At 38.2% G+C, this 22,234-nt stretch overlaps 1 protein-coding gene across 2 annotated transcripts in view; it reads left to right on the forward strand.

Moving 5' to 3' along the window:
• Positions 1 to 202: 202 nt before the first annotated feature.
• LOC117303493 (E3 ubiquitin-protein ligase COP1-like) overlaps positions 203 to 22,234 on the forward strand; it is a 33,393-nt gene continuing 11,361 nt past the window's right edge. For both annotated transcript variants that reach the window (XM_033787714.1, XM_033787715.1), the window contains exons 1-5: positions 203 to 574; positions 18,912 to 18,971; positions 20,702 to 20,799; positions 21,176 to 21,240; positions 21,726 to 21,839. In XM_033787714.1, coding sequence (XP_033643605.1) covers positions 429 to 574; positions 18,912 to 18,971; positions 20,702 to 20,799; positions 21,176 to 21,240; positions 21,726 to 21,839 — 483 coding nt within the window. In that variant the 5' untranslated portion in view covers positions 203 to 428. The remainder of the gene's footprint in view (positions 575 to 18,911; positions 18,972 to 20,701; positions 20,800 to 21,175; positions 21,241 to 21,725; positions 21,840 to 22,234) is intronic.

Genomic DNA, 22,234 nt, shown 5'->3' on the forward strand with positions numbered 1-22,234 from the left:
ATTGAATAAAAAACTTAAAATATTATTGCCAAACAACAGAGCCTTTTCATTTTCAGATCCCTGGAATTCCCACAATGCCCTCCCACGTAAAAGCAACGCATGCGCACAGCAGCTAACTCGAGTAATGTGCAGTGTGTGTGTGTACTTGATGAACGTACGTACAAAACACGAACAACGTCTAATGCATTTTACATACATCCGCATTGTCAAGAAGTGTAACTGTACATCATGACAGCCTTTCAAAACAGAGCCAAAACATGCTATTTCGGATCATTGTAAGCTGAATTCTGCACTGCATATGTCTGCTAGAGTCTTAAGGATATTACTGGACCAGTGATAGAGTCACAGAGACCCAAACTGAGTTGAAAAACGATTTTGGTGACGGTTGTCCAAAACGGACTTGGCCGTGTTTTTTTGGGGAGGTCAAAATGGCTAGCACCAGCAGTAGCAGTCATGGCAGCAGTAACAACCGACAGACGGCCGCAAGACAGCGACGAAAAAGATCGCAGCCTGCTGTCTACAATTACAACGGAGTCCATAATTCGTACGAGGATAAAGACAATGATTTTCTGTGGTATGTATGCTGGTTATGAGCTGAGGTTGTTAACAATAATTGAATAAAGACACATCTTATAAATTTTATTATGCTGAATTTAATGTTTTTGCATTGCAAACAAATTATTTTTGTATTTTGACATTTTTATATTAATATTATGGATAATTAGGCCTATTGCTGGAAAAGTTTCCGTATGGCGCCACCACTTTTTCATTCGATATGAAATAATATAGTATCTAATTTACCTCAATGAGATATCCTTTTTTGTAAAAATTAGTGAAAAAGTGGTGACGCCATACGGAATGTTATCCCTATTGCTATATTATCCTTTTTGGGTGTTTAGACTAGAGATAAGTATAAAACCGGTTACCTTGTAACCTTGCTCATATATATTCGGGTTATATATATTGGAGGTAACAAAATAGACAAGGCTTCGGATAACTTGCCGTATGGCCCCACCACTTTTTCATAAGTTTTTACAAAAAGGGTAGACCCAGTGACTGGGGCGCTAGATTCCTTTTTTCGAAACTTTGACATTATCGGTTATCTAGCTGGGGCGCTAGATTCCTTTTCTCGAAATTTTGACATTATCGGGTCATCTAGCTACAATCCCGGCCAAAATGCTTGGGCCACCCTTTCCTAACGTTGTATACAACGATTCCCTGTGCACTTCCCATTCACATTCAAAACATTTGTCCCCCGCCCCCCGCTCAATGTTGACTGTAACTCAGAACACAACTCAGAACACAATCAGCAATTGGAACCAACATTGAAAGGGGGCAGGGGGGCCCAACGAGATATGGCCGGGATTGTAGATGACCGATGGCGATAATGTCAACATTTCGAAAAAAGGAATCTAGCGCCCCAGTCACTGGGTCTACAAAAAGGGATATCTCATTGAGGTAAATTTGATACTATATTATTGTTTTATATATCAAATGAAAAAGTGGTGGCGCCATTCGGAAACTTTTCCAAGGGATCCACCAGGGAGAGACAGCTGCAGGCTTTAATTCCATTGTCCGCCATATTTATTAAAAGGATGTAATGAATGGTGAGACTTGAGTCACCAAAACAACACACTACACTGGGACCGTCTTCAATTCGTGGATGCAACTTCATCATACTGTTTTGTAAATTGTTTCCTTGTGGTCTTTACTTTTTACAATTGCTTCCCATATTATATCAGCATAGAAATTAGGTTATAAATGCAATGAACTGGGAGTGGGACAAAAATATTTCAATAGAGGGCTCTTTATACAACCCTAATCCAGGTAAACTAATTCCTGTATGATTGCGCAATCTCATTGTCTAAATTAAAAGTCACAGTTGTGTGACAGTTGTTTTTGTATAACCATCAATAAATAGCACATCAAGGAAATTGTCAGGGAAATTGTTTGTTATTTATTCATGGCTACACTTCACTCAGCTTAGTGTTTCTAATCAGCAGATCGTGTGGGTCGGAGTCCTGGCTTTGTGTTTTATGTCCGTAAGGCGTAGGCAAAACACTTTACCATTATTGCTTTGTCCGTTAGGGTGGGTTGGACATAAAGGAATTCCTGTGCGATGTGTAGTGTAAATGTGCATGTAAAAGAATCTCTTGTCATGCTTATGTAGTCATTTGAAGGAATTTCCTGATCTCAGAATAATTTAAATCTAGATATCGACATGGGCCCAATTTCTTAAAGCCTGTACAAGGACAAAATTTGCTTAGCATGAAATGTCTTCCTTTATAAAAACAGGATTACCAACCAAATTGCCGCTTGATTTTCAGGGGCAGCTGAATACCAGTGTCAGGCAATATGCAACAAATGGAAATTTGGTTGGTTATCCTGTTTTTATCAAGGAAGAAATTTCATGTTAAGCAAATTTTTGTGCTTACATGCTTCATGAAATTGGGCCATGAGCTGCTACAAAGTAAACAAATATATGTAAATGTGCTAGTTTGCATAATGTTGTGTGTACGTGTAGAACAAATTATTATGCCATGTTACACAGGATGTATTGGAATGGTTTCCTGCAAATTTTGTCCAAGATTTATTTAGCTGTACATATACATGAGGGAAATAACTTTGTGCTTTGTTAATTGGTCCCTGGACTCACCGCTTTACAATACTACAAAGAGAGCCTTCCACTCCAGTGGTGGAAAACTAATTGTAAAAGGCTTGATCATTTGATACGTTTAAGCTGTGGAATTATTAGTCATTCTCCCTTTTTTTTGGCTGACCTCATTAAACGCAAAGAGAAACAAGCTATCCATATAGTGAAAGTGCGGTGCTATTGTTGGTCTTGCCTAAAGGGGATAGACCATGCAGGAGAAAACCTTTGTGGTTATAATTTGATTGAAACCTTTCTTGTGGTCCACTTGGTGAAAATGACCTTCACCTGATAGGTGTGTCAGTTTTACATAAATTATATCAATTGAATTGTGTGAATGACAGAGGAGAGGGCCTATGTTTCGTTGAATATTAAAAAGTAAATTAGGCTTATTATTTCTTATGATTTCTTATGATATTACACAAATATTTGATTAGTTTTGGTTTTACCCATGAATGTATAAATACACAGATATGTGTGTTATCGCTGTATACTCGGTACTCTCCAGAGCTCTGTGAAAAAAATATCACAGGCATATTACTCGGGTGGGATTCGGAAACAAAACTTTTGCAATTCTTGAGCAGTGTCTTACCAACTATAACACCAAGATTGCCCAGTAGCTAGAGGCAGTTCGAATTCCATACTTAGCACCGGGTAAATTAACACTATAATTAAAAGCCTACGAAGATAAAAAAACAGAGTAACCTCCTCAAATCCTTGAGAATCCATTACGTGGTTGTTTGATTTTGCTGGAACTTGTTGGTACTGAGGGAAACACCTGTGCGACACTGGACGCTATTGGTAATTGTCATAGACCAGTCTTCTCACTTAGAGTATCTCAACATGATGCATAAAATAACAAACCTGTGAAAATTTGAGCTCCACTGCTTTTAATCTTTGCTTGGGTCCAGATACACTGTACCAATTGTCAGTCAAAATGATTTAGTGTTGGGTTCTTCACATTAGAGTTAGACCATGGAGGTAAAAATAGATTCAACCTCCATGGTTAGACCTTCTAGACTAATTTCTAGACTGGGGGCATGGAATGATGGCAGCTCTTAATTCCTACATGTGGGCGAGTTCTGCAATGAATGTATTGTATTGTATGCTCAAAGCGAACAGAAACGGAAAGGTCTATGCTTGGTTGGGCTTTTGAGCAAATGAAATAATACCGTGATCAAATTTATTGTGCGAAGTAACGTGACTCACCATTTAATGTAAGGTTACACTTTGCCAGTTATATATAATATATTGTGGCGATTCAAAACCAACTCTGTCTATATAAAGAACTTGGTTACGTTTTCCTTGTTTGTTACTTTACATTACGCACACTTAATGTTAAATACACAAAGTGTTTCGTGAAAAGAAAACATTATCGGACAGGCATTCCAATCTTATCCAAGTCCAAACAATTTTGAGTTTGGGCATGATGGGTCATTTTGGGTAGCAAAGTGTGACACACAAACTTGGTTTATCCACCATATAGATAAGGAAGATATGTTACTTCAACATGTTGAAACTGTAGGTCGAAGATGAAACAGTAGGTCGAAGATGTACATGATGGCATGATAGTGTTGATGTAACATTGATACTAAATACATCAAGTCAACACAATTGTATTCACACCATCCTAAAGCAGTTAAGCTTCAACCATTCTATTTAATCTGAACCTTTTAAAAATCAATGTTCAACATTTTTTTTAAACAAACCGATAACAAGACTTTAGTGCAGGTTATAACTTAAAACTTTTCTGAGACAAAATGTTGGATACATTAGTACACATATTTTTGAACTTGAATACTCTCAGTGCAATAGTTCCTTTCTTGTATGCAGTGATACCAATAAGAGAAATAATTGATTGAGTGATGGATAACTTGGAAAAATCTATTAAAAAAATGCTTATAAATCAAGATGTATGAAGCTCAAAGTACATTGTGTTTTTGCACACAATGTGTACAGTGGTTGTTAAACCCAGTTCATACTTCCTGCGAATGCGAATGCGAAGCGAATTTGACGTGAATTTGACGTCACAACCCTCCTTTCGCAGCGATATTTGCAAGTGAGTTGAGCAAAGTTGAACTGCTGCGAAGAATTCGTTGCGAATTTGTGCCGTCAACATTCGTATCGCATTCGCATTCGCAGGAAGTATGAACCGGGCTTTAGTTAGGAAGCTGTCTGAAGCTTCTCCCTTGTCTAACCTATCTGGTTGCAAAGGTGCACAATACATGTCCATCATGTACCTTTCATTGCATTGAAAGGGGAATATCAAACATGAAAATGAAAGTTGTTACCCAAATAGAAATGTGTATTGAACTGTTACTGCAATCATTATTGTCTATATACATTTTACTCGCGCACTAGCTGTAAAAAGACAATTCAACACACCTGATATTCATAAATGATCAGACCTTGAAATTGCAGTGATGCCCGGTGCTTTTGCTGTAGAGCCCTTTGTAAAGTTCCAATACAAATTTACATTTTCCACATTAATGTAGAGTGCCCCTTACCTGAGAAAAATTGCTTTGCCACTTCAAGAGAGAAGTTCAAGGCCTTAATAATTTGTTTCAGTTCTTCGTTATTGATAACCAATGAAAGTAGATGTGAGTTTGATTTTTGATGTATTATTTTTTTCTTTTACTGTTGTAGTGGATTGGGAATCTATTAAATATTTACATGTAAGAGAATTCTTGCATCTCCATTCAGTACACTTGTACCATTGAGGCACCGTTCATCGGCCTCTTCAGAGCAATAATAAAGTGGCGGATGCTGATGTAATTAAGTGAATGACTTCCTGCTTTATGCCCTTACCCCCGTTACATTACCATCACTGCATTACGACTGACCACAGCAAGTAACACTCTGTATGCATTTCTCTCATCGTGTCGTGGAGCCTTGATGGTCTCCATCACAGATTTGACTAGGTACGCCGACGAACGGTTCTTGGACTGTCAAACTGCATCATACACCAATTAACACAGTCATAGGCTACACTTCCCGGCATTTGCGTTATTCGTAATTTTTTGTGCTGTAATGATAGTCAGTTTTGTTCTGAAAGCGGATGGGAGGGGCCAGATTATTCATCCCCAAGAAAGCTGTTGAAAGAGCTCAGAAAAAAATTGCATTGTTTTTAAATTTCCCTGTTGGGTTTCTCTGACACAGTTTTGTGAAGATGCCACTATGCTGACGTGTTGTTGCAGGATTGCAGGTTTATGCCAAACATAATTGGTCGTCAATGAAACTTGAAACCATAATATTACCTACAGATAAATTATTTTTCAATTTTCTTGGAATTCCTGAAAATAAATTGTAATAGTCAAGTTTAGAAATATGTATTATTACATTTACTAAAGCACAGATAAGAAGCTTGAGGGTTCACAATGAATACCTCTCTGTTCTCCATTATTGCATTCGATCTTTCTTATACACAGGTTAGCTGTGTGGTACATGTATCTTGCCCTTCCTTTCACCTCTGTGGACCAAGGTTCGAACCCCATCTCAGACAGAGCCTTGCATACGGATGTGCTTTTTAGTCCCTATCTGATTTCTCGAGAACTTTCCTTATTTTGTTTCCCCCCACATCTTGGGGGTTTCCCTCCCACATCTTAACAGTATTTCTTCTTTGTCTTGTCTGATAGTTACAATGTAGGCATACATGTAGGTGACAGTGCTAGTCTTTTTGGAGGATCCCTTAGTTCAATACCAGAAATATAAAAATATTGCAAATGATGCAAACTTTATCATAAATTTTACAATAAGTATGTAATGATTATATTGACCACAAGCACACATCTGGACATAGGCTACCGCCACACCAGTCAACGTTTTCGATATTGTCCAGGGTTACATCTTATGCTTTGTGAGCTTCATGACATTGTACAGTGTTTTGTTATAAAAGTGAAGCTGTTGAAATTGACCTCAATCCATTCCAATTAAGCCTTGAAATATTCTTGATGAATCTGCATCAGAGAAAACTCTGTCAATCAAAGTTAAAACAGCTGTGGCTCTGGACTTCTAATAATAACTGCTTAGAAACTCAGGGTTACACTGATCGCACTCTGACAGATCATAAATATAGAGGTATTATAATGCCAATATAATACCATAATACCTACGTAGACTTTTTCCCCCACATGGTGGGTAATCTACATGTAGGTCAGGTTAAAGAAGAGACACAAACATGGATCAGAATTGATTTTGCAGTCAGTGTCTTCAATTAGGAAGCAAATCTGAAAAGGGTTAGAAATGATAAGTACGCGTGTTATTGTACATGCCATGTTAATATGGAAGTCAATTAATGTTCATAAAATGTAAAAATGATTTGGGTAAAGTTGAACTGTTCTCCCTATTCTCGCCTTGATTTGGTTCTCGTAGAATTTCGCTCTCAGATTGCCTTTTAGATATTGTAAAACAACATCATGTACATGTAGTGCACAGTAGCAGCATTCAGTAGCGACACCCAATCATCGTACACACATCGCCATCCCAGGTACATTATATACAATCCAGGAATCCTCATAGTCATTTCCTCTGTAGGAAGTCAGAAATTGGCCGTTCATCAACTGATTGCCCTTAATGTAAACCCTGCATTACCTCCAAGTAAAAAGGTTGGAAAGTCGGAGGGGGAGGGGGGGGGGGTGGCTCTGCTTGCTTGTCAGCGGACACATGGATAAAAAGCTTGTTTTTTGAACAACTTGTTTTGGTTCATACTCTTTTTGTTGCGAGTCCAATTTCGGAGGAATGTGTGTGTTGATGGAGTTAATGCATTTAAACATGTACTTGTTTTCCATGAAAGACAGAAAATGAATAAATAATATATACTGTACATTCAGAAAATAAGAGTTTGTACACAGCAGTGCCCGTGTGCCATTTGTACCATCAGTTTGCTGGCACTACCTGTAAATCCCTCATAATGATTATGCAATTATTCAGATGTCGACCAAGAGGAGTTTACATTGTCCATGTATGTTGGATTCCTTCTGCTTCTGTCCTTAGAGAGGAGTTTTTTAGGACTCTACTGCCTCCCGTTACGGGAGGCAATATCCAGACAATCCTGAAAAATTGTCAGAATTCTCTATGATTTTGATGGACTTATGAAGGTTAGTGCTAGCAAGGGCTATATGATTTGTACGTTGTACATTAAGATGGCACCTGAACTGCACAACAACATTTTAAGCGCATAAGTCAAAATGTTAATTTCCTCAAAATGTTTTCTAACATTTTGACATGCCTGATTCCTGTGTAACTTGGTGACAGTTTACTGATGAAACACCCAAATCCAATTCCATGACCTTCTCGGTGATCAAACCAAGTAGCCTTGAATGCCAAGCCACTCATTCTGTTCCCAAACCTTCCTTGAGGGAAGGAAATATTTTTCCCCTGAGATCAGAAGGTCTTCGGAGCAAAAAACGTTGAAGGGGACCTTGGTAACTGAGACAAAGGCCCAGATATCATATATCTGATAGCGGGAAAGGCTGCTAAGCACAACAAAATTATGCTTGATGGAATAAGGTTACTAGTTGAACTATTATCCTTCATAGATCTGCTTGGAGGAAAAGGTTGCTTAGCACAAAAAAAAATTTGCTTGACAGAGTAAGGTTACTACTAGCCAAAGTATTATCCTTGGTAACTGGGACCAAGATCCATTTTCATAAATCTGCTTGAGGGAAAGGTTGCTAAGCACAACAAAATTAATTATGCTTGACAGAATTAGGTAACTGGTCAAACTATCACAGCACATTCATACCACCTGTGGCTGGTATCCTACCCATTTTTGCTTGGCGGAAAAGTGTTCAGCAACATATTTTGCTTGGTTTGTGCTGTGAAAGAAGTTTTTTGTAAAATGTCCTAAATGTTGCAAAATATTTTGACAACAACAAACTTGAAGTTGCATAATTTTTATTCTGCAAATTGAGAATGAATTTGGGATTAATTTGAGCAGGATGAACAAATATTAAAAGTAATTTATAAGGTGAAATGTAGAGTGCTGTTTATGCTAATATCTTGTAAAACAGTTGGGCCTTCAACATGTATGTAAGCCTACATCACATGCATCATGTTTATTTATTTTTTGAAATATATTTTTCATATGTTTGAACTCGTAAAGAACCTTTACCCTTTTTGTTGATTTGGGGTGTGTAAATGTACATAAACAGTACGTATGTAGCAATCAATGTTGCAAACTAAACCATTTTATTGCTGTTTTCTCAAGATACTTACACGATGGATCTCATATTAAAAAAGTGTATCCACTGAGTACATTTAAAGTAGACATACAGTGCATCAACCATAGATGTTAAGTGTACATGTATGGCATGACTGGTTTGTGCTCTGGCAATCCATGGACTATCTGGAAATAGTCATGCATAAGTTCATAGTTTGCACTGTTCACACTTTTAAACAGCTCCTGAACTTGTCTCAGCTGCATGCAGTCATTGTACTAGCCAGTCCCCATGCTGAGTTCTTCAGTCATGTAGAGAAGGGTGATAGGGTTCAGAGAGTTCCCATCCAGGGAAGTGCCCAGTGTGTAGCAGACGGTGTCACATTCCTAGTCAGGTCAAGGGCAGGTTGGTTATTACCTTACACAGGTGGAGCTGCAGTTCATGGGGAGGTGGTATAATAATGGTACATTAGGCCCTGTGCTGAGGGAAGACTCTGGGCCCGCAAGACTACAAGCTAAAAGGTTGTGGGGACAAGTGGCCATAAAAACTTGGCTAGTTTGGACAATTTTACAGACAAGAGCTGAATTATTTGAAGTTCAAAGGTTGTGGAGAGGAGAGTGCTAATGGCCATAAAAACTTGGCTTCAAAGTTCAGGCAATTTTATTGACAATTCTTTTCAAAGAAAGAGTTGTATCATTGAGTTTTTGATCGGACATAATATTGTTTAGGTATTTAGGGTCATATTGTAGATTGGTATTTCAACAATCAATGATCATAAAAGCTGACTTTGTGAGAGGCCCAAGGTGTTGATAGTATTTCAAGAAAAGATTCTCTTCAAAATATAATAGTTTGGATAACGTTTAACCCCAAAATATTTTAATCAGAGAAATTATATTCAAATGTATCTGTTATTACATCTTTCCTAATTTGAACCTCTTTGTTGACGTTTGATAGTGCTATTCCAAGTCTTGTTGTGAGAAGGAGGATCTTGGGTTTGATGCGTTGTTGAATGGGCAGCCAATGTAGGCCACAAATGATTGGGGTTATGTGTTCAACCAATGTATATATCTGGTTTTGTTTTCTTATAGAAAACCTTGTCTCTGAAAAATAACAGGCAGTGTGTTTCCCTTTCTTGAATGATTTAACAGGCTTGTAGATTCTTTGAAAGTCTGTTTGTAGTTCTAGATGACTTCAATGAGGGAATCAACGTGTGGTAAAGACCCCTTGCATTTATGCAAAATGCTTCGAAGACGCTAAGCTTCATGCGCACGTTTTTACATCCAAAGAACAGCTACATGTTTCGTCCAATCATTTGTGTCTGCTTGAGGGTGTTTTTTGAGCGTGTGACGTCACATGCAAGGGCTATATTGGTTTGAATACTGGCCTAGTTCTTGATGATTTTACCGAGACGTAGTAACTGTTAATAATGTGTAGAAGATGCAGAGTATACAAATGTTGCAGTAAGTGTGTCTAGCCCATGCTCTATGGTCTAGCATACTCATCGCTATAGTTGTTTTCTTTTTTGGAACAATGAAACCCAACATATGTAATTTCCAATCATTTACGTGCATATGATTTACCGTTGCAACGTAATTGTTGTGGCCTATTATCCCCCGCATCAGCTTTCACTACCGGATGTGCCCTGATCGCTCCGCTGCGCTGTAGAACCCCCTCCGGAGGAAAGCACTCCAAGGAAAAAGAAAAACACAGAGTGCTGACGCGAGCTGGTCTTAATTGAAGCGCTACATGTACATTGCCACAATCTGTTTGCATCAGAACCGGCGCTTCACCGAATCAAGATATTGCTGCACAATATGAGTCCCTGGGCATGGACGAAAATAAGAGATCGAAATGAAAATAACGGTACTTAATGTCATCGTGGCAAGATGATTTCCGGTGGTGTGCAAGATTAGCGCGTGGGCTTTACATTTTAGAGAACGGTCGAGGAAGCGCTGTGACTTGCAAAGGGCTGTGTAATGTCAACCAGCCGTTAAAAGGGCATTTGTTATGATCAGCATAAAATTACTTATCAGCCAATTAGGAAAATGTTTGAGATAAATATTGCAGTTTATTAGAACACTACAACGTGCTCCATGGACTTGTTTTAATTTATTTTAAAAGTAATGTAATCAACAACACATTTAAATAGCTGTGTTATTTATTAGTAATTATGGGTCATAAAAACAAAACATGCATACTGGTGTTGTTTTTAAAACAATTTATGGTCAAACATTTACAACATGTATGCATACATGTACATGTACAGTATCTTGTCTTTCCAATTAACTGTTGTAATTGGAAAAAAAGACGATATACAAATCAGAGTCCTCAATCCTCAAGTCTATGTCCAAATCTTGAGTCACTTTGGGTCCAGTCTAATGGGTCAAGTTTTGTATTTCCGTTTTAAACTTTAAACAGATTTTTACAAAAAAACAGATTATCAGTAAGAGTTACATGAGTGAAAAAATGTGGTGGGCTTTGCTTCTCATCAATTATATTTCTAATAATTTTAAGACTAAAAAATATATAACAAAATAAAAAAGTTTTTACTGCATTTTGTCTTCTTCTTATCTTACTAATCTTCTAAAAAAGATAAGTGGGAGGCTGGTTTGTGGTGACTGCCAGAAGGAGCATAATGACGTCTACCAATCTGGAAAAAGAAAAGAACATTCTTGTCGTCCAAGACCTTTGTTGAAAGAGTCTTTAAAATTGAAACGAATACATGTCAGTCATCTCCGTCAAATTTGGGATCAACATGAGCAGCAAGATTGCTCTGTCTCATCCTCCCTTATCCCGATATCCAACGTCATCTCAGATGGTGAGTTGCTTGAGTAAGAAGTCTGGGGAGACAGTGGGGGATTACTTCAGCGACTGCATCTTAGACCTCTGTTTCTTCTCATCTTCCTTCCCGAATCATATGTCCGAGCATTCTAAGACACTTGGCTGCATCCGGTAGCATGACAAGTGGGTAGCTGTAGGATGTTGAGTCGCTGTCAGTTATGAATGCATTGTACCACAACAGATCTGGGCTTGAATTCATAATGATGTAGCTAAAGTTTGCTGAGCACAGAGAAACAAGGGGGGGGGGGATTACTGTGCCCCTTCAAGATCCAAGTACAAGGCCAGACAAATTAAAGCCATTGGACACTTTCGGAAAACAGTATTGTCCAAAGGCCCACACTTCGTGTATCACAACATATATATAAAATAACAAACCTGTGAAAATTTAGCCTTAATCGGTCATCGGAGTCGGGAGAAAATAACGGGAAAACCCACCTTTGTTTCCACACGTTTCGCTGTGTCATGACATGTGTTTACTATAATCCGTAATTCTCGTTGTCGAGAATTGATAATTGTTTTAATGTTTTCTCAAAAAGTAAAGCATTCCATGGAATAATATTTCAAGAGAAGTCTTTTACCATTACCTTCTGTAAACCCTGTAAGTTATTTGTAAATCTGTGAACTTTTATATTTTTTTTCTGTTCCGAAAGTGTATATTGGCTTTAAGGCGTTAAATATTTTGCAGACTTGCCGTGTATAGTTCTCAATTACCTTGTTGTTTCAACATAAACATTCATTAGAAAGGGGGGAAAAAGATTTTAAAAAATTGTTTAAGAAAGAAAGTGAAAATTGTTCCCTAAAACTGTTGATTTTTGTTTCTCTTAATACTTTTATCACAGTGCAACCCTAATGTTTTTCTAAACCAAAGCTGACAGAGTAATATAGTCTGACCCCCCTTTTGGGGTATAATGAGACTTGTCATTCGTTTGTTGGTAATGCACACAGGGGACATGACAAAGATTGGGACATCCCATGACAAAGGTTTATTGCTGTCTTGTCACTGTGTGTGGACTCCATTGCTGAATCATGCCTGTGATTGTTCTATTGTAAATGAAATGTTTGATAATGTCAAGCATTTTAAAAAAGGAGGTCAACTCAAAAAGCTTGATACTTCATATTGAAGGCGATTGTCTGAAGGCGATTGCCTCCATGTCCCCAGGCCTTGGTGCCATTGAAACGATCAAGTAAAATTTTACAATTTTCTCAATGGGTGCCCTTTTCAAGGTTCCCTTGTCCTTTAAAAATGAAGCATACAGGCCTGTTTTAAAATACCTTCAGTGAAGTGTTTCCCCCGACTGGTGATTTTTGAGTGTGGTGGAAAAAGTTGAAACTGACGATTGAAGACAAATTTGCATCGATTTTCATTAACACCTGTTCAGAATTGTGAGTTCTTGATCTGGATTTAGATTCTCAACGCTCTAATTAGAGCCAAACGAGAAGAGAAGACGATGAAGAAATTTCAGTTTTAGATGTGGGAGGAAAACCCCAGAAAATTATTTCAGTAAAATAAAAAAAACCTGAAGTCAAGTAGGGACTAAAAACCCAATCCACATAGTACCCCCCAGTGGGATTCGAACCAGGGTCCCAGAGATGAAAAGGCGAGGCAAGACACCACTACCAATCTGACTGCACAGAGGTCATGAAGGAAAAAACTCATAAATGACACAAAATTAAAAATATTGATGTTGTATTTCCTGTATGGCAAATCTTCACAGCGAGGTTTTGGTATTGTCAAGGAAAATGGACGAGATGGTCATAGAATGTAGTTTGGTGGGCCAGCTCCCATTCGAATGTGCAGGGGAAGAACTGCTGTGGTGTACATGTACCCTATGAAAATGTCAGAACATTGCTGTGACTCCAATTCACTCCTTGCTTAAAGGCCATGGCTCTTTGATTTTGTTTGGAAAAACACCAAATTGTGCAGCACAGCGTAAAACGGTCTCCCACTGGAGAGCTTAGTTACCGGATGTCACATGCTCAGTCACAGCGTAATGCAATCAGTGCGCAAATTGCTAAGAGCTTTTGCCATACCTGATTGGATTTGGTGTCCCCCCCCCCCCCCCTTCGGAGTATTCCTCTGCCTGTGCGGACTGCGAGTGCTTTGGATGGTGTAATCCAAGGTTGTTGAAGGAGACAGATTATGCCAGATTCAGGGGGAAGTCTTGGTGCATATGAACTGCATGAAATTAGACCTTTTACAATGGTGCGTCTGGACATCAGTATACAATGGTTATTAACATACTGTCAATCAGAAAGTAAACTTGGTCTTATTCTGTACAGAATGGCAAATTTATGCCTCAACAACACATGTAAGCTTTGCATGAGGTTTACAGCGATTTATAATAGAAACTGTGTACTTTCCCGAGTTCTTTGAAAAAAACACTTTTGTGGGATTCAAACCGACGACCTTTGTATTGCAGATGCTTGATTTCAAGCCCTCAAATCAAATCCGAGGTCTCAAAATCAAATTTGTGGAAAAATTACTTCTTCCTCGAAAACTAAGTCACTTCAGAGGGAGCTGTTTCTCACATGATGTCTTGCCACTACACAAGCTAGGGCAGAGATGCAGGTAAGCGGAGAATGGTGATCATAAGCACAGAATTCGGCGGTAAGCAGAGCCATGAAATAAGACCTAGTTGACTGTGTTAGCTTCCAGCGGTAGCAGTGAGCTTCTTATTGGTTGTTGTCTGTGTTGTTGATGTAGTAGCCGTTCTGGTTGCCCTTGGTTTTGCTGTTACAGAAGATAAGAAGATGAAGTCGTGGCGTTCCAGACAGTAAATTTCAGAGATCCAGTCTGCCGACACCGAAGGTTGATATCATTGTGTGTATATTAAAGGCAGTGGATACTATTGGTAATTACACAAAATAATTATTAGCATAAAATCTTTCTTGGTGACAAGTAATGGGGAGAGGTTGGTGGTATAAAACATTGTGAGAAACAGCTCCCTCTGAAGTGCCATAGTTTTCGAAAAAGAAGTAATTTTCCACGAATTTGATTTCGAGACCTCAAGTTTAGAACTTGAGGTCTCAAAATCAACCATCTAAACGCACACAACTTCGTGTGACAAGGGTGTTTTTTTCTTTCATTATTATCTCGCAACTTTGATGACCGATTGAGCTCAAATTTTCACAGGTTTGTTATTTTATGCATTGAGATACACCAACTGTGAAGGCTAGTCTTTGACAATTACCAACAGTTGCCACTGCCTTTATGACTGAGATTAAGAAAGAATCCTTTTATTACCATACAGTTATGAAAAGTAAGGACAAGTACATGATGTTTGCAGAGCTGCCAACTCTCCCTGATTCTGCAGAAAGTTCTCTGTAAATAAACCAATCTTTTCATGTTTTGATGAACAAATTTGACAATCTCCCTGATTATGGAAACTTTGTTCCGATGTTGAATGTTATTCTTAAAGCCATTGGACCCTTTCGGTAAACAGTATTGTCCAAGGCCCACACTTCGTGTATCACAACTTCTATATAAAATAACAAATCTGTGGAAATTTAGGCTTAATTGGTCATCGGAGTCGGGAGAAAATAACAGAAAAACCCATCCTTGTATCCGTGTCACGACATGTGTTTAAAATAAATCTGTAATTCTCGCTATCAAGAATTGATATTGTTTTACTGTTTTCTCAAAAATTAAAGCATTTCATGGACTAATATTTCAAGAGAAGTCTTTCACCACTACCTTCTGTAAACCCTGTAAGTTATTTGTAAATCTGTGAACTTTTTTTTTTTTCCTGTACCGAAAGGGTCCAATGGCTTTAACGTCTCTCTGGCTGTTTTGTAAAATCTCCCTGATGGCAAGATATAATTGTTGATAGCTCTGTTTAAAGACACTGGACCCTTTGGTAATTGTCAAAGACTAGTCTTCGTCGAAGTTGCAAGATATTAAAGAAAGAAAAAACCACCCTTGTTTCACCATGGTCACACGAAGTTGTGTGCTTTCAAATACTTGATTTCGAGACCTCAAATCAAATCCGAGGTTTCAAAATCAAATTTGTGGAAAATTACTTCTTTCTCGAAAAACTAAGTCACTTCAGAGGGAGCTGTTTCTCACAATGTTTTATACTATCAACCTCTCCCCACTGTATGTAATCAAGAAAAGTTTTATGATAATAATTATTTTGAGTAATTACCAATAGTGTCCACTGCTTTTAAGTTGAGACGGATGGTGACTAGCACAAAATAATATGATATATTATTAAGCAGTAATATCTAGTAATTTTCTTATATATAATAAGGGATTAAAAATGGCTAATGCCTAAGATAATTTCTTCAAATATACAAATGATTTGCCACTGGCAATTGATTTCATCTTAATTGATGTTCAATCTTGTGGTAATTGTTGACCCGACATGGCGTGGCGACGATGAGGGAGGAATATAATTATACCTACTCAGAAAACAGCTGCCGTTTTTCACACAAATGCGTTTGCACTCGTGAGTCCAGGGCGGAAATCACTTGTCACAGTGTACCGCCGAAACAAGAACATTACAAACGGCGTAGGCCGACCGGGGCAATCAATCTGAAATAATATAGGCAGGGCCGGAGTGAATCTTTTTCGATTGCAATTCAATCGGGGTATCTCATTTCTCTGAGTCGCTACATCCGGAACCCGGAACTCGTTGTGAAGGTGTGCATGTAAATCAGCCTGGCCGTGGTGGCCGGCCTCCGGGTATTGTTGTTGATGAAGCGACCCGAGGTGACAATTTATAGAAGTGAAAATTGCCAGAGTTGAGATATCGTGTGTCGAGTGTGCATCTTCTCTATGTATGAAGATTAATTGGGCAAAGCATCCGAGACTGCCCTAGTTTCTTCTTCTCTGTAAAGGGGGGATTAGTCTGGGGGATTTGTTATAATTTGATTTGAACCATGCACTTTTGCAGTCTGTACTTAACTCCTGTTCGATGTGAATTATTACATGCAAATCGTACCCGTAGGATTCTACTTAAGTTTTGCTGAAGAAAAGAAAGATAAGCTCCAAGAATGCCTTGCCTTTACCTTTTGTAGAAATTAACCTTAGGGGAGGCAATGGAGGAGAAAGCTTCGATGCCCGGGCCAGCGCCCAATGTTAATCCGGAGGTCAAGGTTCGAATCCCACTCTTGTCAATTATTCTTTGGTCAACCAAAAGATTATTTCAATTCTTACACTCATCAAATTCATTTAAAAATTACAACCCTCCAATAAATAAAAACCGTTAACTTGTTATATCGGAACTCTCAGAAACCATTTATTTTATCCAGAAGTCAATCAAAAATGTGCCTCAAGTCAAAATTAATCTTGTAAAAATTGTTGGCGGCTCTTGTTTTGTTTAAGGGCCCTGTGGTAACTTTGTACTCTTTACAAGACTCTGTTATTAATTTATGGAGACTCAGATCTGAACTAAGATGTGGATTTCGTACAAGAACATGCCGCGTTAGATGGTGCTGTTGCTATTTATGTATGTGGAGAGCCCAACCCTACTACTACCATTATTATTATCATCATCAAAAGTACACACAGGTAAAAATGATGACTCAAATTCAGGGTCTGAGTCACTATGTGGGAATTGGATCAGACTCGGGTTGTGTTACTGTGGGAATGTAGCATTCATGTGTGCATCGTGTGCATTACATTATTCAGTTCGTTCATAAGCTGATGTCAAGACTGGATAAGAAATGATCACCTACTGATTTACATACAGTATGAATTCTGGACTTCTGGTTTTTCCTTTTTTAATTTTTTTTTTTTAAAGATCAAATCTTAAACGAAATGGAGAAATAACCATAAGCGGGCTTTTAAAACCAAAGATAAATGTTGCTAATTGGGCTCTAAGCTCGCAAGTTTTTCGAGCTCACATGCTTTTGCGTTTTGCGCTCAGAGTTCGTTGTTTTTTCTCAACAGCCTATCACATCCCTGTTTTTATACAGGAAAATATACTGTGAACAGGAATGTTATTAGTGTTGTAGGAACAGTGTGCTTGAGGGAGCTCTAAGACTATGTGGCCAACACAAATGTTAATGTTGCCCAACAGTGTGACACTCTCACCTTTTCTGAATTGATTTTTTCCCCGTCCCCATCTCGTCAGCTCAATAGGAAGAGCAGAACTGAACGAGAAAAAGAAACATTCAAGTATTTCGCACCGGAGCTCTCTGCCCCCACAAGCTAGAGAGATGTCAATCTCTGGTTTGTCGATAATGAAACATTGTTAGTCGGCGTCGGCTATGTCGACGTAAAAGAATGACGTAGGTGGTTTGGCCGGCCCTTGTTGAGAGAGATCCGTTTTGATTCTGGAAATAGCAAATAGCTAGGTCTTCTGGCGTTTTACATCCTGGGTATTCTTATGGTTTGTATGCAGAATTCCTCTAAGCTTCCCGTCCTTGTTGTCATTTTTTAGGAGATCTGCAAGACACTTCTTTGTTTTGACACATTGGTTTGTCCGGAGGCCAGTTTGTTTTGTTAGGTGTGGGTGGTTTATCAAGAAACAAGTACTTCATTTGTTTTTGAGTTGTTTTTTTTATGTTAGGAATGGATAAGTGATGTTGTAAAACATTGGTTAAGACGTCAGGAAAGAGATTCCATCATGAACCTCTGTGGTGCTTGTCAAGTGAAAAAAATAAGAATTAAATAAATCTGTAAGCATACTACTCAGATGGGGTTGGGTGAAAAAGGAATACGTAAATAAATCCACTGACATACTACTCAGATGGGACTGGAACTCATTTAAAGAGCAGATTTTATAATATCTTGACCAATGAGTGTGCCAGTTCAAATTCTGGGGATGTAATAATTGCGTTGGGAATAATGAATATCGGATTTACTTTCATACTAATGTGGGATAAGACGAAATACTATCCACCTAAGTGCTTGCCGAGACCTGCAGAAGAAAAATCCACAGGCGTACTGCTTGGCTGTGATTAGAACCTACAAACATTCTGCCATTGTAGAGCAGCTACTGTACATGTATGTCTTTTTTATGTCAAGTGACGCTCTTTTTGCCATAATGTTTTGGTTGTTTTTAGAACTGTCTTTTTGAAACAAGTATTGTTTTCTTGTTTGAAGTGCACAATAACGTCAGCCATGAAAGAATGTACAACCTCCTTATTTTTTATTAATTTTGGCTTTTAACCGATACACCGATGTGTCTTACCAACTAGACTACCGAGGTTGCCCGGTAGCTAGAGGCAGTTCGAATCCTAAATATGGGTCTGTTATAATGCATAAAGCCCTCTGTAAACTTATCTTGTATCTTTTTTTCTTTCTTTATTTGCAGTCCTATCTGTTTTGACATAATAGATGAAGCCCATATGACCAAATGTGGACACAGCTTCTGGTAAGTAAACAGATATCAAGAAGAGTATTCCTTTCTAAATCTTCAAAGGTATTATACAGTATTGGTTAGGATAAAAACATTGTTTAATTTTTAGTCTGAAAGCTTACTGATTATGAAGTTCATACTAGAACCATTTTTTCCGGACAAAATTTTCCCTCGGAAATGAAGGTGAATCGAGAGAGTTGTACAAATTTATCTAACTCCCCCCCCCCCCCCCCTAAAAAAAAAAAAAAAAAAAAAGTTAATAAAGTTAATAAATAACAAAAACTACACCAAAACTCAATAGCTGATTTTGGTTGTAGGAGACAATGTGTTTACATGCTGAAAATTGTGCATCATGGTTTTTCACCATTTTCTCCTGACTCAAAAGGGATTTAAAGCCCATATTTTCACATGTTTACTATTTCATCCATGGTTGTTGGTCAATCACACAAAAAATGTTCAGACACTGTCTGTGACTGTTTTGTCAGCTCTATTAATACTGTTTAATACCCTTAAAAGAAGTTTCTACTTCAAAAATATTTTTAGAAAATACAGCCTGAAGTTGACTTATAAAAATCCCAAATATAGCAACAACAGAAAACCTTTTAAAATAATAATAATAGTTGCTTCTTATATAGTGCAAAAATCTGTCACTCAATGACGCTCCTGGCGCTGTAACATACAGTATTTCCTGTAAGTTATACAAAAAATGTATGTGGGACTACAAAAGAGTTATAAAAGGTAATTGGAGACAAAGTTGAAAACCCCAATTGGCTCTACTCAATCTCTTTAATTAAAGCAAACAACCAAGCCAGCCCCTGGCGTTGAATTATTTGCTTTTCCTGGAAGTTTCTCAGGGCAATACTTTTTTTTGGGGGGGAGATTGATATCATTATGAAAGTGTCTGGTAAACGTCTAGTTTTAATGTCGAATTGGACTGTTTCTGGTGTTTGTATACGTGTAGTATGCATAACGTGAGTGGGAATGTTTTAAAGGCAGTGGCCACTATTGGTAATTACTCAAAATAATTATTAGCATAAAACCTTACTTGGTGACAAGTAATGGGGAAAGGTTGGTGGTTTAAAACATTGTGAGAAACGGCTCCCTCTGAAGTGCCATAGTTTTTGAGAAGGAAGTTATTTTCCACGAATTTGATTTTGAGACCTCAGCTTTAGAACTTGAGGTCTCGAAATCAACCATCTAAACGCACACAACTTTGTGTAACAAGGGTGTTTTGTTTATAGGGTGTATTATCTCGCAAGTTCGATGACCGATTGAGCTTAAATTTTCACAGGTTTGTTATTTTATGCTTATGTTGAGATACACCAACTGTGAAGGCTAGTCTTTGACAATTACCAATAGTGTCCACTGCCTTTAAAGTAGATACATGTAGCTTCATAACAAAAATAAAATATGTTGCAATATATATTCTGCTATGAAATCAATACACCGATCCATTAGGCTCCGCCCATGGCGCGCGTGTGAGCAAGAACATGTGAGCCTCTCCAATGCCATTCTGCACAATTCTGTCGCGCGCCCCAAGCGTATGCACACGCATGTCAGGCTTTAATGTGTCGGACTTCACGTAGTGCAATGGGTTGTGATTGGTCAATTGCAATTGGGCGGAGCTTAATGGATCGGTCTATTGCCCCTGAATTATGTGGATGGTAAGTTTGTAAAAAACAGGTTTTTTTTAGTATTCTTATTTTTAATTTTTTAAAATATTGTTTGTTTATTTTGTTTTTCAGTCACAAGTGCATTATTCAAAGTCTAGAGGAGAGCAACAGATGTCCCAAGTGTAACTTCGCTATCGAGAAGAACGACCAGATATTCCCAAACTTTGCATGTGAGTCAAATTGCACCGGGATAAAGAATATAATTGTTTTTACCCTTAAACGGATGTGTAGTGAGCACTTTATGTTGAGTACTTTCCCAAGTCCTGTGACAAAAAAATCACTCGGCAAATCACTCGGCTGGGATTCGAACCCATGGTCTTAGTGTTATGAACACCCGCTGCTAACACATAGGATTCAAACTGCCTTTTGCCACAGGGCTAGCTCGGTGGTGTAGAACAGTCCTAATTCCATCTGAATCAAACAAAATATGCTGTTGGATTTTAATGGGTCGGGAATTCCAGCATAAGCAGTGCTTTGGAATTGGGAAGATGATCAATGAGTTCTGCATAATTCTTATTGTACTATTTCTGTCTTTTTTGTTCACAGTAAATGAATTAGTTTTAAAGTATCGACAAAAGTCCGATGAGAAACGGTTGAAACTCTCACCACCAGTAAGTGATGTAGAAATTAAGTATACCCTTTAGTTTTGTTGTTTATTCCCACTGCGTTTAAGAGAAGTAAAAGTAAAGCTTTGAATATTCTAGTGTAATCCTTTTTAAAACCTGGTGTGCATTGAAGCTATTTCGGCCCCCAGGCCACCTGTTTGAAGTTTGTAAATGTAATAATACAAGCCAGAATTAGTCTGAAACTGTTATAAACTATCTGATGTGAAGAACAAGATGTGTGATGCTTGTTTTTGAAGACAATAAATTCTTGTTTGATTGTTAGTTTATACGATATCAACGTAAGAACTTTTTCGCAAACTAAAATTTCCTTTATATCCAAGGCTAACCCAGTTCAGCACCCAAATACAGACCTCCAACTGTACAGTTTTTCCACCCATTTATTTTGTTCACCCTTTTTTTCTTCTTCACCCATTCAGTTTGTTCAGTCATTTTGTACCTTCAAGTTTTTATTGGTTCGTTTTCACCCTCAGAATAGTCATATAAGCGAATTGCAGGAACTTATAACAGATCAAGAGAAATGGGACCTGACCGAAGTCAACCTGATGCTGGAAGTCCTAGTCGGCAAGAAAAGGCAGCTGGAAATGGTGAGAGACGGGGTGATAGACTCTGTAAGAACAAGTGCATGGCAGGCCTGGATACTTCACAAAGGCAGTTGCCTCCATTCCCCCTGGCCATTGCCTTGTTCCCTTAAAATACTCCAGTAGAAACTTCCTCATAGGGTGCCTTTTATCAAAGAGGAAATGCCTTGGTGCTCTTGCCCTTTCAAAAGTGGATCATTGATTAATTGGTCATGTTTAAAAGTTAGGGTTATGGCTTATGACAGCCATTGGTCAAGTTGAAGAATAAGCATGACCCTAAAGTGACCATAGGAGCCACAAGTGGCTTGTGACTTGAGATGTAAAGAAGTGGTTTGTGAGGATGTATTTTTAGGGGAATTTTGTTGATTGTAATTAACTTGCTATATTTTGTCTCCATTTTG

Source organism: Asterias rubens, chromosome 19 (assembly GCF_902459465.1).
Source record: "Asterias rubens chromosome 19, eAstRub1.3, whole genome shotgun sequence".
Taxonomy (NCBI): Eukaryota; Metazoa; Echinodermata; class Asteroidea; order Forcipulatida; family Asteriidae; genus Asterias; species Asterias rubens.